Genomic DNA, 16,511 nt, shown 5'->3' on the forward strand with positions numbered 1-16,511 from the left:
TTAATTTCATTTTGTTTTATTTAACATAGTTTGGGCCTCAAGTGAGTCCATTAGCATAGGCCCAAATCTGATCCATAAACCTCGGCCTTTTTAACTAGATCCATATAGCTGAAGTAGGTGATGCACCTACTTGGTTCTTTGGACTGGTCAATAAGTCAAAGTAGGTGATGCACCTACTTGTCACCTACTAGCTTAGTTAAGTCAAGCAAGCAGCTCACCTATTTTATTTCATTCTCTAATTATTAATCTCTTTTTCTTTAACTTAGCACTTAACTTTCAACTTTAAGCTCAATTACCACCTTCCCGTTTCGAGTTTAAATACTTTCGTTGGAGTTATAACTTGCAGTACACATGCTGCAACGTGCAAGGCATCACATCACCTTCCGAGCTAGTTTAAACCAACGCTAATCATATAAGAAACATGGTCCCTCACCTATACTATAAGGCTATGTCAAGTATCACAAGAATAGAATAAACATATGCATAATACGGGCTGTTACACACATAAACTAGTCTTAAAAATAATGATATTCATTTATATTTAAAGTAATTTGATTTTATAAAAATATTAATGTTATCCTTAATACCATGATATCATCATACAAGTAATAATGCTTTGTTTATATTATAATTTTAAAAAAATGTATGTAAAATTTCGTACCCAGCCTTATAGCATTATATAAAATGAAATAGAACGTATTATTTGAGACAATATCAAATATGTGGAACATTAGTTTTGAAACTGGGTTCTTGTTGAATTAGCAAAGATAAAAATGCAACAAACTAAACAAAGATTTTATCGTGAAAAACCTTGTTCAAGGGAAGAAAACCAATGACCTACACCTTGTAGGATTTTCACCAAAACTTCACAAACTTAAAAGAGCAACTTTAGATTACAACTCTATAATCAAAAGGACTTACGCTAGTACCTCACCTCAACAGTTCACTCAAACTATTCAACGATTAGCTATAATCATATACTCTACTCTCCAAAAAGCCAAACCCACCTTTTGTTACAAAAACCTCACAAGCACACTTTCACACTTAGGACAATTATCCCTATATAATGATTCTAAGTTGAAACAACACAAACTAAGTTTTAGAAATAAAACCCAACTCTAATTCTTCTTTCTTCTGTCCTTTTAATGCCGCACTTGCTCTTGCTACAAAAGTTCTCAATTTCTGGATTTGCAAAAGTTGTGGATTAAACCCTAGATGTTATTTATAATTTTATAGCCAAACATCATGAAGATACTAGACTTTGCCTTAATGAACAAGAATCAAAGTTAGAAAAGATGTTATGCTATTTCAGTTCATTCCATCAAACCAAGCACCATGAAGATACTTGACTTTGCCTCAATGAAAGAAATCCAAATAAGAAAAGATTGTTAAGCTATGCAATACAAGCATTTTATGCTGGACAGATACGATTGCCTGTCAAAATGGCAAGGAGAACTACAATCCTACTGTTGCTGATTTTTGAATGATCCTTTCACAATCAAACTCCATCTCTTCTGATTGTTCTTATGACAGAAAATTGGATGTGTCAATCACATTATAGGCATCTCCAAAGTTTGTAAAACATCTTTAAACTCGAACTCACTTGTTTCTCTGTTAAAGCGCTCCACTAGTTTGTACCTGACATCATTCAAGTAAAATGATTGTACAGTGTCCAAAAGCCATTTTGCCTCCGAGTCCGTGAGCTTGCTAGTAAAGACAATGTCCCCTCGAACAAGAACTAGATCCTTGCTTTCAGTAAACTCAGTGTAGTAAGAAACTGTGAAGTATGGAGCAGCTTGAGTTCCTCTTGCTTTGTAATCTTCAAGACCTGTGATTAGAATGTGGGGTGCCTGCACTGCATGATGATTTATTCTAATGAATAGTCATGAAATGACTGCAGATGATAAACGGAATCTTCTTGTTACTGATGGAGTCTCTCACCCACCTGTCTTGATGTTTACACAGAGCACTAGAACTGATTTCACACAGAACAATGGCCACTAAATTATAAACATAAACAAATTTGATTTATGCAGATTCACCAGAAAAGTACAGGTTCAGTTGGTGAGAACAAATATTCTGTGAAATTCTCCTTCTTTGTCACAACTACTTGTTGATTCAGTTTGGAATGGGGAGGCAAGGTGGGAGGAGTTGATCTACATACACAGCTTAAAGTTCAAGAAGGAACAAATATGATATTCACAGATGTCCAAAGGAAAGCCAGCTAACTAACCAAATACATGTACAACTAGAGCCATCTATGCTCAGCTGTCATAAAGGTTAGAAAACTAGGTGCAATCCTACACACTACAATAGTACATCTTGTTTTTTTCCTTTTCTAAAGTATGTTTATGTTGAAATGATTGTTAAATTTTGGTTACTTGAAACTTGTACAGGTAATCTATAATTAGTAGAAATTTGTCAAATATCTTGGACTGCAGGCAAAAGTATTGACCTGATATCGGATGAAGAAGTACTAATCAGTACGGACCTGAGTGCTAGAAGTATTGAGAAAATAACAACATATCATCAGCTATAGTCTTCAGAAAGCATAGGCATTTTACCTATAAAGAAGCCTCAGAACAAGGGATTCCCTACATGGGTCGACCAGCCAAGGAATAGGTAATGAAAACATGAAGAGAAGATTCTTTTCGAAAAAAGTAAACAAGATAAGTGATCAAATTCATAACAAGAAAATAAAAGCAAACTAGGGATGACAATTAGAAGTAATCAACCTGACTGAGAAGTATCAAAAACACTAGGTGAAAGCTAGCCCAAGCTTACTCAATTGAAGAGATCAATGTAAATCAAGTTAAGGAATGGTTTGCAGTTGGAGTCTGTTTTCTGCATTTTTAATCAGAGAAACAGCAAGGTAATAGTAGAAGTGAAGCACTAAATAATGAGGTAGGGACACGACGCACATGAGGAAGTACAACTGTTGGGGGAGGGAATTGATTGTCTAGAGAATGTCGATGACATAAACAAAGAGCTAAATAAGTCAATGCACCAAAACATTTATACATCAGCTACAGTAAAGCTGTTTTTGGGCCCACAACATTGCTCCATTTTGAGACATTTACAAAGGTATCCTCCTGGGCCCATATGTCAAAAGGCAAGACACATCTGTCATTTGAGCAAAAGAATTCTAATTTTTTCGTCATTTGAACTCCACAAGAAAGAATTAAAGCCTACTGGAACAGCAAATAATGCACAAAAATAAGGCACATTGACCAGAATTCCTTCAAATTGGATTTTTTTAAACACGAGTAAACATATCAACAGTGAGGTGCTTAACTCCCACTTGTCTAATAGTACAAAATATTAACTCAGGATTGAAGATTATAAGACAGGTGAACTATTGGAAAGATTGATCTCTATTTTGGTTATTTTTCAATCACCAATAATATGATCTAAGTTGCTCGGACTCGGGTGTGGGTGTCCGATATGGGTGCGGATCTAGAGGTCGAATCCTTCATGATCTAATTTTTAAGGGATATGGATCCATGTATGGATACGGGTGCAGAGATTCACCTAAAAATAATTAGGATAATATGTTGATACCCCACATATCAAGGCATCTCATTTATTTGGGATAATGGTAGTGCTTAGTTTGACTTGCTACCTCAACTATTTCACGGATACTGGTAACTCTGTCCATCAAGACTAAGAAGATGGGAAGAAATCACCTTAATTTTTTCACCTCTACTGAAATTCCAACCTTGGTTTATATGGTCATTTCAACTTCCTTGACCACTAAACTTTTTAAACCCTGTTGTTACGATTCTTCAAACTTGTTGTCGTACCTGTGTTGGATCATCCAAAACATACACTACTTTTGGAGGATACTACACGCGCCCAGCAACATTTTTGGAGAGGCAAGCAAAACATTCTTAATGTAAATAAAGGATAGGAGGACAGAGAAGAGGGAAAAAAGGATCTTTCAAGTGACATTGCCATCGACCCCCTACATAGCAAAAAGAAGTCTACAGCTGCAGACTCTTTCATCAGATAATATGGAGATGGTAGACCATTAAAGTATTATATGTTCCCTTATGTATCCGACTATGAATAGTAATATTATTATCTCAATAACAAGCTCATCCAACAATGAACTTAAAAAAGATGGAAAGCATTTTTCTTTTGTGAGAATAAATAAAGCTGCCAGCAGTGACAGCATCAGAACTAGAGAGAGGAACTCTTCGAATAGTTTTTTGATAAAGACTCTAACATATAGTGTCTAAATCATGGTAGTAGGTTTTATAATGCAAATCAGCAGAGATTGTTAAAGAATAAAAGGAGCAAGACAAGACTAACCCTGCACAAACATCGTTGTGTAACCACTTCCCTTCCATAGCGGAATCACAAAATACCGGCTACACATGAAAACAGAAGTAGGATGTCAAAGATAACGATGGAAGAGTGTATTAAACAGAGAAACTAATTATAGTCGAGAAAACAAATGAAAAAGATGAAGCAGCATATTTACCAACTGGAAGCTCTTTGCTCCAAGAGCTTATATAGCTTAGATTTCATTGATGCTGCAATGTGACCTCTTCCCAAGTGATACTGAAATAACATAATCATGCAATGAAAGGGGAAATGAGACAGAAAGAACAGGATCATTCAAGTATCACTAACACTTTAGGAAAGCAAAAGTTGCGGAACATATACTGCAGAGTGCAGACCATGATCAAAATGTACAAAGTATACAACTTAATAAATAAGTAGACGTAAAGGTACATGGCTGATCGTAGCTAAAAATACTTGAATGGATTGTGTAAACACACATAAAAATAGTCATTTTCTCTAAACTTCATAAAGAATTTTCAAGTCTAACAAGCATTTCAGGAGGCAAGTCCTTTTGCAGGAGATCAGCTCCCAAAAAAAAAGATGAGAAGGTAATCCATGACCAAAGCATCTCTGAAGCATCACATTTTAGAATTGAATGGCTTAAAAACACTAAGTTCCATAAGAAAATCTATTGAAGGGGTAAATTTAGACCAAAGATCAAAGAATTCATGGGGTCCTCTAATATTTCCAGCAAATCCTCATTCCATTTGCAGCAAAGTGATATTAATAGTAGTCATCTACAAAAAAATATTAATGCAATCATAAAAAACCAGACTGTATATTTTTGGCTGCATGAATTACTTTTACAAGTTTATCAGAAAGATCAGATAAACCTTAGATGACATCAATTTCTAGTGATGTCAGCAAGCTAACCTGCTCATTTCTATGACAAAAGCTTGGTCTATTTGTGTATTGTTCATCATATTAAGTGACTAATGTAATTTACAACTGTCCAGAATAAGAACTCAAGGCTGAAAACTATCTCAAGAAAGCCAACTATGCATTTGAAATTATCAAAATTTAAGAAAGTGTTGAAATATTACATCATCCCAAATGTCAGCTAGCTCTTCAGCTGATTTTTCCTTTGCCCTCTCCATGTCAATAATAGAGTCCAAGGGCTTTTGCTTCAACGGGCTGAAGCCAGAGGCAAATTTTGATGTCCTAATGCAACCAAGCAAACGCCATTTCAAGAAATCACTAGGAATAGCATTTCGTGGTGACTTGTCAACAATCTGCTGCAGAGTTGAGCTTCTGTATGCTTGTCTTGAAACCATAGAGAAAGAAGAACCATTTCTATAGAAAGCCATGGCAGAAGAGAGTATTCTCTTTGATACACTACTTGACAAATGGTGCATCATGATTATCTGCAATAACACTGAAAATCACAGACATCAACATCTCATCGCACGCACAGACAAAACCTAGAGATAGAACATGTACATTGAGTCATTGATACATTCATTCACAAATAGACAGCACATACGAACATGAAGCCTCAGGATATGTAATGTGCCTGTAGTAAATCAAAGAGAGTGCTAAATATAATGGCTACTAGGGGGTAACAACCTGAAGATCCTAAGTCTGAATCCCAACTAGGACACTTGGTGTGAGCCCATATGCTCAAACTTCTATGGGCAAGTTTTTCGTCACCTGTGCTTGTAGGCTATACAAATTGTCTGGTGGATTAATCGAGGTGCGTTCATGTAGCCCAAACACCACAGGAATAAAAGAAAAAAAATAATTGCAATTAAGGAGCATTAAATATGTCAATACAACATCAGGGATTATTCAGGACTCAGAAGTAGGCAACATGTATGGTCAGCTTGGTGCTTTTCTAAACTGGTATAGGTCAGGCAGAAGATACAACAACAAAAACAACATACCCAGTGAAATCCCACTAAGTGGGGTCTGGCCAGGGTAGAGTGTATGGAGACCTTACCACTACCTCGTAGAGGTAGAGAGGCTGTTTCCGAAAGACCCTCGGCTCAAGTGCATCAAACCCAAGTAATAGAAGAAGAAAACAATGAAGAAAGCATAGCAGTTAATAAAAAAACAATGTAAAGTCTACAAGAAAGAAACAATAACAACAACAAACTAGTGTGATAATCGAAATACAATAAACAACATATGGAAAGAACTACAACAAGGGCATGACGAGTACTACATCAGGCACTAACAAGCCTAAGCCAGACAACAATCTATCTCTACTAACCTTCTACCCTAATACGTGACCTCCCCTCCTTCCTATCTAATGTCATGTCCTCGGTAATATGAAGTTGTGACATGTCCTGTCTAATCACCGCTCCTCAATACAACGCATAGCAATCACGTGAGTGACAGAAATGCCGAAGATTTGCTAGAACAGAAAAATTGAGGTGCCAAGATCCTTCAAGTCTTCAAATTTTCTCCCATATGCTATTTTAAAAAAAAATTCACATATGCTATATTTACTGGTTGAAAAACTTCTACATCACCCTTAGCTACTTTTTCTTTTGATTGGTAAAGGGTATTAAAATCAAAAGCAGCAAAACTGCTGGCAAGTATTTACAGAGGGAAGTCTCATTACAAGTTGTGTAATGAACTCAAAAAGTCAACCACGGCTTCTGTATCATTAGTAATTGCCATGTTGCACCGAAACAACAGAAGAGAAATAAATTATTTTTTTTGATAAGGTAACTTTATATTCACATCAAAACTCATCAGCAAAGCCTGATGAGGTGGGATTTACAGCCCCCAGGGGGTAATTTCAAAAGCCAAAAAACAGCCAAAACTTTACAATTGAGCTTTAAAATCCACTAAGCTATCTACCTCCCCCACCAAATCCTGTTTACACCAAAAATACAGCAGGCTCAAGCTATTCATCTTGATTTTCTGAGTGCTGTTAAGTTTCCCATCATGTGATCTTTCATTTCTTTCCTTCCACAATGTCCACCAGATGCAGGCTGGGATGCATTTCCACCAGTCCTCTTTGGATCTTCTTCTTCTGCCCACTCCTTCCCACTGTCTCAACAACTCTAAAGTAGTCTTGGGCATTACCCAGTTAACTCCAAGTATACATAAGAACATGCCACGGCTTCTGTATCATTAGTAATTGCCATGTTGCACCGAAACAACAGAAGAGAAATAAATTATTTTTTTTGATAAGGTAACTTTATATTCACATCAAAACTCATCAGCAAAGCCTGATGAGGTGGGATTTACAGCCCCCAGGGGGGGATTTCAAAAGCCAAAAACTGGGCAGGCTCAATTGAGCTTTAAAATCCACTATCTACCTCCCCCACCAAATCCTGTTTACACCAAAAATACAGCAGGCTCAAGCTATTCATCTTGATTTTCTGAGTGCTGTTAAGTTTCCCATCATGTGATCTTTCATTTCTTTCCTTCCATAATGTCCACCAGACGCAGGCTGGGATGCATTTCCACCAGTCCTCTTTGGATCTTCTTCTTCTGCCCACTCCTTCCCACTGTCTCAACAACTCTAAAGTAGTCTTGGGCATAAGTATACATAAGAACATGCTCCACAGATTTGCAGCTGTTCTGCAGTGTAAGAATAAGTGACTATTAACTTCTGCCTCTTCCCCACACATGAAACACCTTGAGCAAATCTGTATACCTCTTCTTTGTAACACTTCATGAGTTAGACATGCTTCCCTAATTGCCAACCAAATAAAACCTGAGACCTTGTGAGGAACTTTGATTTTCCACACATGAAACACCAGAGAAATAAATTTGTGCTTTAGACTAATTACAAATTCCTTTTTGCTTTAATAAATTCTCAAATTTCTTTCCTTCCAAATACACAACCAGATGGCAGCAGGCAGTAAGTTCCATGTTCTTAGTTTGACTTTTTCCAGTCCTTTCATGTACCACCATTGCAGTAGCTCGACTATCGTCTTAGGCATAACCCAACTGACCCCACAATATTTAAGAGAAAATAACAAATTTGTGAGGTGTAGGGGCAATGTAAGAAAAGAAGATTGGCACTCTCCCCTTCCTTCTCACACAATGAACATCCCCTGCAGATTGTAATCCTTCTTTTCTGAAGATTATCACGAGTTAAACATGCCTCGTGTGCCACCAACCACAAAGAACAATTGACCTTCAAGGGTGCCTTACTTCTCCGGAGGATTCTCCAAGGCCAATCGGGAAAGCTGTCAGATAAACTCCTCAATAACGTCTGACCTTGAATTTCCCTTTTGCATCTCTATTCCATATTAAAGTGTCAGTTTTGACTGAACCAGACTTTGGTTATGTAGCTAAAGCATTAGAGAAGACATGCTATCAAACTCCCAATCATTTATATTGCGTCTAAGTGAAGTTCCAGCCAAGTTCTGACCAATATTCCGAGATAGTGGCATCGCTGTGTTGTGCTATATTGAATGATACTGGGAATTGCTTGTTTAATGGAGAGTGCCTGAGCCAAATATCTGACCGGAACTTTACCTTATTGCCATTTCCAACTTTGAGAGCTGAATTTGCATAAAAAGAATGACAATGTGCTCTGATGTGTCGCCATATACCAGATGTACCAGACGAAGATGGTAATTTGGTAGTCCAGGGATTAAGGAGACCGTATTTTGCACTAATAACAGTCCTCCATAATGCTTCCTCCTCTTGACTAAACCTCCAAAGCCACTTATGCATCAACTTGATGTTATGAATCTTCAGATTTTTTACCCGAGGCCCCCAGCTTCCCTGTCTTGGGTTACATCCCCCCTTTTTACCAGATGAAAATCTTTATGTTCCTTGCTAACTTGCCACAAAAATCCCTTAAAATTTATCTAGTCTTTTAGCTACATCGGCTGGTAAGGAAACAAGGACATGGTGTAGATGGGTAATGAATTGAGCACACTATTGATCAAAACAAGTCTGCCACCCAAGGAAAGATACTTCCTTTTCCAGCTAGACAATTTTTTGTCACAGCCTTCTACTATATCATATGGTTGCAGCTTTTGCTTGATCCGAGGGGTAGGCCTAGATATTTAGCTGGAAAGACTTCAACTTTACAACCCATGATGTCTGCAACTTCCTGAATGTTGTGGATTTCATTGACTGGATAGAGAACACTCTTTTGCATAGTTTATGTGGAGCCATACATGACTTCAAAGAGAAAAAGAATCAGTTAGATTATCAATTTGCTCCTTTTCTGGTTCGCAGAAGATCAAAGAATCATCCCCATATAGAAGATGAGTGATTACCAGCTCCCAATGATTTCTGATACATGGATTAAAACCCTTAATCCACCTATGTTGTTCTGCTGTGGCAAGCATCTTGCTTAAGCCTTCTAGTGAATAAGAAGGGAAACAACGGGTCACCCTGTCTTAAGCCCTTTTGTGTGGCAACGATTCCTTTAGGAGAGCCATTTATGTTGATGGATAATTTCACTGTAGATATGCAGTAGAATATCCATTTTATCAATTTCCCACCAAATCCATCAACTTTAGCATGTCTAAGAGGAAATCCCAATGAAGATTGTCGAAGGCTTTCTCGATCTCTAGCTTACATAAGATTCCCAACTTCCCTTGCTTCACTCCGGAGTCTATACATTCATTTGCAATTAATAGGATACTATTTAAGTAAGGGTATGTGAGTAAGAAACACTTCTTACTTTCTTACTTTTTAGGAGTGAGTAGATTTCATAAGGGGTTAGCCCAAGCTAAAAACACCATTTAATATGAACCAAACGGAGTATACTTTAGCAGCCTCTGAACTATCATTGATCGTGAAATAATTCTTATTAAAGAAGACTTTTTTTTTAAATAAAGAAGTTGGGCGCATATGAGTAGTTTCTGACAAATTGAAGAACCATTTGCTCCATTTAAAAAAAAATAATGATGGGGTCTGGGCTGAAGGCCAAGCATCTCGGCAAATCCACGTCACTTCAACTCTTCGCTATGTCGCCCCCTTGGAGCAACCATCTCCTCACAATTCCACTTAATTTTTTATAGTTGGAAGAATCATCACTAAAATTACATTCACGCACTTGGACAAAAAAAATAAAGAAGGCAAGGAAGCCGAAAAAGATAAATGAACCATCTTTACATAAGCTATTGCCACTAGCGGATGAAACAGTTGCCCAATCAAATGAAAAATAATTTAAAAAATGAAACAATAAAGAGAAGAATTGATGTATAATAGAAGGCACACCTTATTACGGGGTGAGTAGCAAAGATTGGAGTCGTCAGAGAAGAGAGTATCGGAGTCCACAGTTGCTGCAACAGGAAACAGTCATAAATAAAGTTTTTTTTGAGAATGGTAAATGTACATACATTTCCTTTTTTAGAAAAATGACCTTTAGATTAATGTCATTAATTCACTTTCTTACAGGGGGTAACACACCCCCGAAAATTCATTCTTTTTGGACCGAAGAGAGTAATAATGATTGAAAAACAAAAAGATAATTTTTAACAAGTCTTCCTCTTAAATTTCTTATACCAAGAAAGTATAATGTATTCTACTTAATTGCTCAATCATTTCATATATGTCGAGTTATTTCATCACTTAGATGCACATATATAAATTTGGGTGAGCTTATTAATTGAAAACAAAAGCTCCAGGACATATGACACCACTCATGTATGTGCACAATAATTTTCTGAATCTTTCTTCCGCCTACATCCATATCTGATTAGCAAAATGTTCAAATCAAACTGATAACATTCAATATAATTCGCAGGTTGAGATTAACCAAGTGAAGTTTAATACCCTGGTCTCACTCAAAGTTCAACAGAGTCTAGACTGAGGTATTCAGTTCAAAGCTCAAGCATTACGTAAGTGGCAAGAGCTAGCATGACAACACAACTTCAAAACAAACTACAGTAAACGAAACATCATGTTTAACTATTTTCAGCAACTGCCTAATCCCACATTTTGGCTTAAGAAACTACCCATAAAGCCTTTAGACTTCACCAAATTTAAGTGTGGCAAATTATCAAATACCTTGTGAGCGCATATCAACAAGTATATTCCTAAATGTGCAGAAAATATAGTTGATAAGCCAAATAGAACAATCATCACTGATAAATACACAACACACTTCACAAAACAAATCCACCATTGACACTAGAATTTTGCATTCAATTCACATCAGCAAGGGATTGGGGATTTAGGAAGGGTCACGAGGGAGAATCATGGCAAGGAGAGACTTACGTGAAGTTAGGCAAACAAGTATCCGATGCCAGAAATCAGCAGAGTGCAGTTAGATCGAATGGGGGAAATAGGACGGAGTTGTGCTTTTTTTTTTTTTTAAAGGAAAACTCAAACTCAAATGGGTAAGAGCCTATTTAGATGACTTATTTTAACTATTTTTAAGTCAAAATAGTTTTTAATTATTTTTATAGTATTTTGATGTTTTTAAATATTAATTTTAAGTCAAAATAATAAAAATAAATTAAAAGTATTTAGACACACGTAATAATATAAATTAGATGAGAATTGTACGTGCTGAGCACAAGCTCAACAAATTAGATCCTAATTCATTTTATTTTTACCCACTGAAGTAATTTCTTTTTTACTCGAAAAAAAGTAATTGTCACACCCCAATTTAGAAATGTAATTGATACCTAGTGTCATATTTGATTCTGAATCGATTCTTGCTTGATAAATAAGTTAGTAGTGTAATACTAGTCATAAAATCAAGAAAATAAACAAGTATATATCGACTTAAAATAAACAAGTGGCTTGCAAGCCCCTATAAACTCAATGAATACCTTCAATTCATATAGAACATTAACTAAATCTTGTGTGAGTTGTCGAGGCCACCAAAATATCTAAAAACATATCTACATATACGATCAAGATCAACATGTCGTTGTTCTAGAAGGGCAAAACAACAAGGCCAACACGATCGACAATGCACATATATACAACCCAAAGTCTACAAGCCTCAAGGAGTAATATACTTGGTCAGGACAGGACACTAACCTACTATCAGCTGTACATCAAAAGGTTGTTAAACCTTTGAACATGGTAACTCCGAAGGGAGTGAAGCTTACCAATTTACTGCAAACTCAACCACAAACTTTTTGTACCTTTCTTAAAGAACCTACAAACAAGAATGCAGCGCTTCCAGGCAATGGAACGTTAGTACGAAATAGTGTACCGATAAACTGAGCGTACTAATCTGCACCTTCGACTCTCTTATTTGATTTTATATCAACATTGCATGATACATGACCAGTTATTTAGTTTTTAACCTTGTATGCGCGCACACCAAAAGATTCATCATCCAAAAAATGATGAATTGGAAGCTTACATCCCACATAGGGTATTCTTTACAAGTTTCCTATAAAATCAACTAATTTTATTATCTCCCCTATTAGATTTTGATTACACCAAAAAAACAAAAGGCTTATACAATTCATCCTAATTTTCTGTAAGTTAGTTTTTTGTCCATCAAAGCACCTTGAGTTCCTTTCTTTCCAAAGAGTCCACCATATGCATGTTGGGATTGTTCTCCACCAGAATTCTTTTCTCCTCTGTTGACAATACCTTTCCAACTTCTTAGGAGTTCCATTGTCATGTTAGGCATAACCCACTTAACTCCTAACAAACAAAAGAGCATGTTCCATAGGCTCAAAACTGCCTTACAGTGAAGGAATAGATGATCATTGATTTCTTCTTCTTGCTCACACATGACACATCTTGATCAAATTTGTCAGCCCCTTTTCTGTAAAGCCTCATGAGTTAGGCATGCCTTTCTACATACCAACCAAGTAAAACAAGCCACCCTTGGAGGGAATTTGGTCTTCCAAACTAGCTTCCAAGGCCATTTGTCTAGCTTTTTCTGTAGTGTGTTAAGGTTCCAATAACATGATTTCACTGTGAACACCCCCTTGTTGTGTAGTTTCCATCTAGGTTTGTCATGTCTCACAGATAGAGCTGGATGTGAGTTTAGAACTTCCAATAAATTGTCAACTTCTCCAATTTCCCAGTCATTAAATGCTCTTCTAAAGAAGAGATTCCAACCCTGTTGGCTCCAAACTTGGGCTACCTTGGCATTCCTCTGAAGACTTAAGGTTTAAAGGTGTGGAAAAGAGTTTCTAAGACTATCTTCTCCAATCCACACCTCATTCCAAAAGTCAGTTTTTAAACCATTACCCACAGTGATTAAGATATTATTGTTGAACTGAGGCCACAATCTTCTTATGGTTTTCCAGACACAACACCCAATGGTTTCCACAACTTCCTCAGTTCTCCATTGAGTAAGTAAACCATATTTCCCTGCTATAAATATTCTCCAGATGGCTCCCTCTTCTGAGCAGAACCTCCAAAGCCATTTTTACAAAAGAGAAATGTTCTATTTTTTGAGGTTCTTTAAACTAAGCCCCCCTTGCTGATGTTGAGGGTCAAAACATCCCATTTCACCAGTTTGTAACCTCTCTTCTCCTTGTTTCCTTGCCATAAAAATGACCTCCTCACCCTGTTTAATCTTTTCTCAATGCTCTTTGGTATTGGGAAAAGGCTCATCATGTATGTTGGGAGGCTATCCAGTACTGACTTGATGAGAGTCAATATGCCCCCTAATGATAGATATTGACTTTTCCACCTGGACAATTTTTTCTCACACCTTTCCATCACCCCACTCCACACTTCCAGTTCTTTATTTTTGGCCCCTAATGGCAACCCCAAATATTTAGTTGGTAAGGAGTCCACTTGACTACCCAAAATAGCAGCCAACTCTTGCAAATTCCCAACATGGTTGATAGGGAAGATGTGGCTTTTCAACCCGTTTACATAAAGACCTGAGATTCCTTAAAAATAGTTAGGATGGCTTTTAGATGCCTGATATGACTTGACTTTGCTTCACAGAAAATTAAGGCATCATCTGCATATAACAGATGCGATACTTCCAGATCTTCCCCTCTTCCTGACTGAGCACTGAAACCTTTCACCCATCTATTTGCATTTGCTATCCTGAACATGGGATTTAGACCTTCCATAGCTAGCAAGAATAGGAAAGGTGTCATGGTGTCACGACCCAAACTGTCGTGATTGGCACCCACACTAACCCTCCGGTAGGAGAACCACTACTACAACCCAAACCAAGCAACTAAACCAAAAACTAAAGCATTTAAGGATACGAAAACATGAATAATACTAAGGAAAGAAATAGGGAATTCCCATAAAATCCAACAAAAGTCTAACAACTAAACAAATGTAGAAGAAATAACCTGGAACTTGAAAGTCAATATACCAAAATATTTAATGTTCAACAAGTCTAAACAAGAAGGGATACAACCCCAAACTAATGCACTAATAACTAACTAGAAAGTCTAAGTCCGAAGAATTGGCTCACCCTTGAATTCGAACGATCACTGATCTTCTAAGCATGGTCTGTCAATAGCCGTCGGAAGATTCCCTGTACTCAACAAAAATAAGAGCAAGTACAGTATCAGTAAACAACCACAGTGTACTGGTAGGATCACGCGGCTATCCCACTAAGTGTAACATAAGCAAGTCAATACAACATTATAAACACATGCCTATATTGGACATATACAATATTATCAACATTTATTAACAACGAATAACTTCACATTTCTCAAGATACACAATTATGACAAGTCATTGATCCTCTCATGGAACCTAAACCCAAACAGTTAGCATACCGGAACGTCGTAGCCGATCCAATGTTTATGCCAGATCGTGGCAACCGATCCCATAATTATGCCGAAACGTGGCAACCGATCCCAATTAGTTATGCCGGAACGTGGCAACCGATCCATTCAACACACCACAATCACAATCACAAGTATCTTCTCAAGTTCATACAATTTAGTCATGATTCATGGCATTCATCATTCCTCTATCTCATTTACAACAAGTGTGATCAATAATGCAACATTCACATACATACAAGTATCATAATGAAGCAAGAACACACATACATCACAATCATAGAATCACAACCATCACCTACCTCAAAACAAGCTTAAAACCCTAAGAAACTTGATCCTTCCCTTTCCAGATTCGTTCCACTTATTCTTGGTCTACAAACAATCATAATAACACGGGAATTAATAAACAATCACTAATTACCCGGATAACTAACAATTCTAACAACCCTATATCATACCTATGATCCCAAGCATCCAAAATTGGGCTTTTTCCACCATTGTTTGCAATTCAAAACCCTCCCCCATCGATAATTACTCATTCCATTATGTTCTATGGATCGAAAAACGAATTCGGGGAGTGAAAAACTTACCTTTAGCCTCAAGAATTATGGAAAACTGTCAAGAGTCGCCTGGGGTTCGTTCGTTAGCTCTAAAAATCAAAAAGTGTAGATTAAAGTCGTTTAGGGGTTTATTTACGACTTTAAGTCGCGTTTGGCCCGCCATAACGGCCCTCACCCCACTTCAGCGGCACCGCCAGAGCGACCAAAACCACCGCCAAAGCATCTTGCATGAAACAGTGAGCTATTTTAATAATTCCACGACCCCCATTTCACAACACACCTTTAATCGATGACGCTCAGAAAATGCCGTTCACGCTAAGATCGATTTCGGGAGTTCTACTCACTCGAATTCAATTCCGTAAAGTCGTACGGATTTCTTAGCAACTTATCTAACTGCTCATGTAATCAAAATCATAATTAAATCACTCGATTGCTACCAGATTTCCCTACACCTCAACGACTCCGATTTCGTCCAAATCTAGACTAGGTTGGGAAAATCCAAGTTACTATGAAAAAGTTTTTCGACCCAAAATTTTTACCCACTGGCTTTCCTATAACGACGGAACCCAGTCGTTACACATAGAGTCCCCTTGCCTAAGACCCCTGTGAGATTGAAAGACACCTTCTGTGTTGCCATTTATTATAAGGGAAAACTTCACACTAGATACAAAAACTGATCCATTTGATCCACCTACTACCAAAACCTATGTCTTTCAAAATTTTGAGGAGAAAATTTCAATTGACATGGTCATAGGCCTTTTCAACATTCAATTTGCATATGATCCTTGGTTTCTTCTATTTAACCCTTGAGTCAACCAATTCATTGGCTAACAAGGATGCATCAAGAATTTGTCTCCCTCTTAAGAATGTCATTTGGTGTCCATCTACTAGTTTCCCAATAACTGTTTTAAGTCTTTCAGTTATCAGTTTAGAGATAATTTTGTAAACCCCCCAACCAAGCTAATAGGTATGAAGTCCTTTA

General features: G+C 37.1%; 1 protein-coding gene across 4 annotated transcripts; it reads right to left on the minus strand.

The window, feature by feature from the left end:
* Nucleotides 1-1,280: 1,280 nt before the first annotated feature.
* On the minus strand, nucleotides 1,281-11,610 carry LOC102606126 (ATP synthase mitochondrial F1 complex assembly factor 1). 4 transcript variants are annotated; one of them, XM_015313171.1, is made up of 6 exons: nucleotides 11,500-11,610; nucleotides 10,498-10,562; nucleotides 5,394-5,714; nucleotides 4,487-4,566; nucleotides 4,315-4,373; nucleotides 1,281-1,855 (listed from the first exon to the last, which is right to left on the minus strand). In XM_015313171.1, exons 3-6 carry the CDS (start codon nucleotides 5,706-5,708, stop codon nucleotides 1,551-1,553), a joined length of 759 nt encoding a protein of 252 aa, XP_015168657.1. In that variant the 5' UTR covers nucleotides 5,709-5,714; nucleotides 10,498-10,562; nucleotides 11,500-11,610; the 3' UTR covers nucleotides 1,281-1,550. The 4 variants fall into 4 exon arrangements, with proteins under 4 accessions (XP_015168657.1, XP_006356890.1, XP_015168658.1 ...); XM_006356828.2 differs by having other exon boundaries at nucleotides 5,394-5,725; XM_015313172.1 differs by lacking the exon at nucleotides 10,498-10,562.
* Between the last annotated feature and the right edge of the window lie 4,901 nt (nucleotides 11,611-16,511).

The sequence above is a fragment of the Solanum tuberosum genome, unplaced genomic scaffold, assembly GCF_000226075.1.
Source record: "Solanum tuberosum cultivar DM 1-3 516 R44 unplaced genomic scaffold, SolTub_3.0 scf00235, whole genome shotgun sequence".
Lineage (NCBI taxonomy): Eukaryota > Viridiplantae > Streptophyta > Magnoliopsida > Solanales > Solanaceae > Solanum > Solanum tuberosum.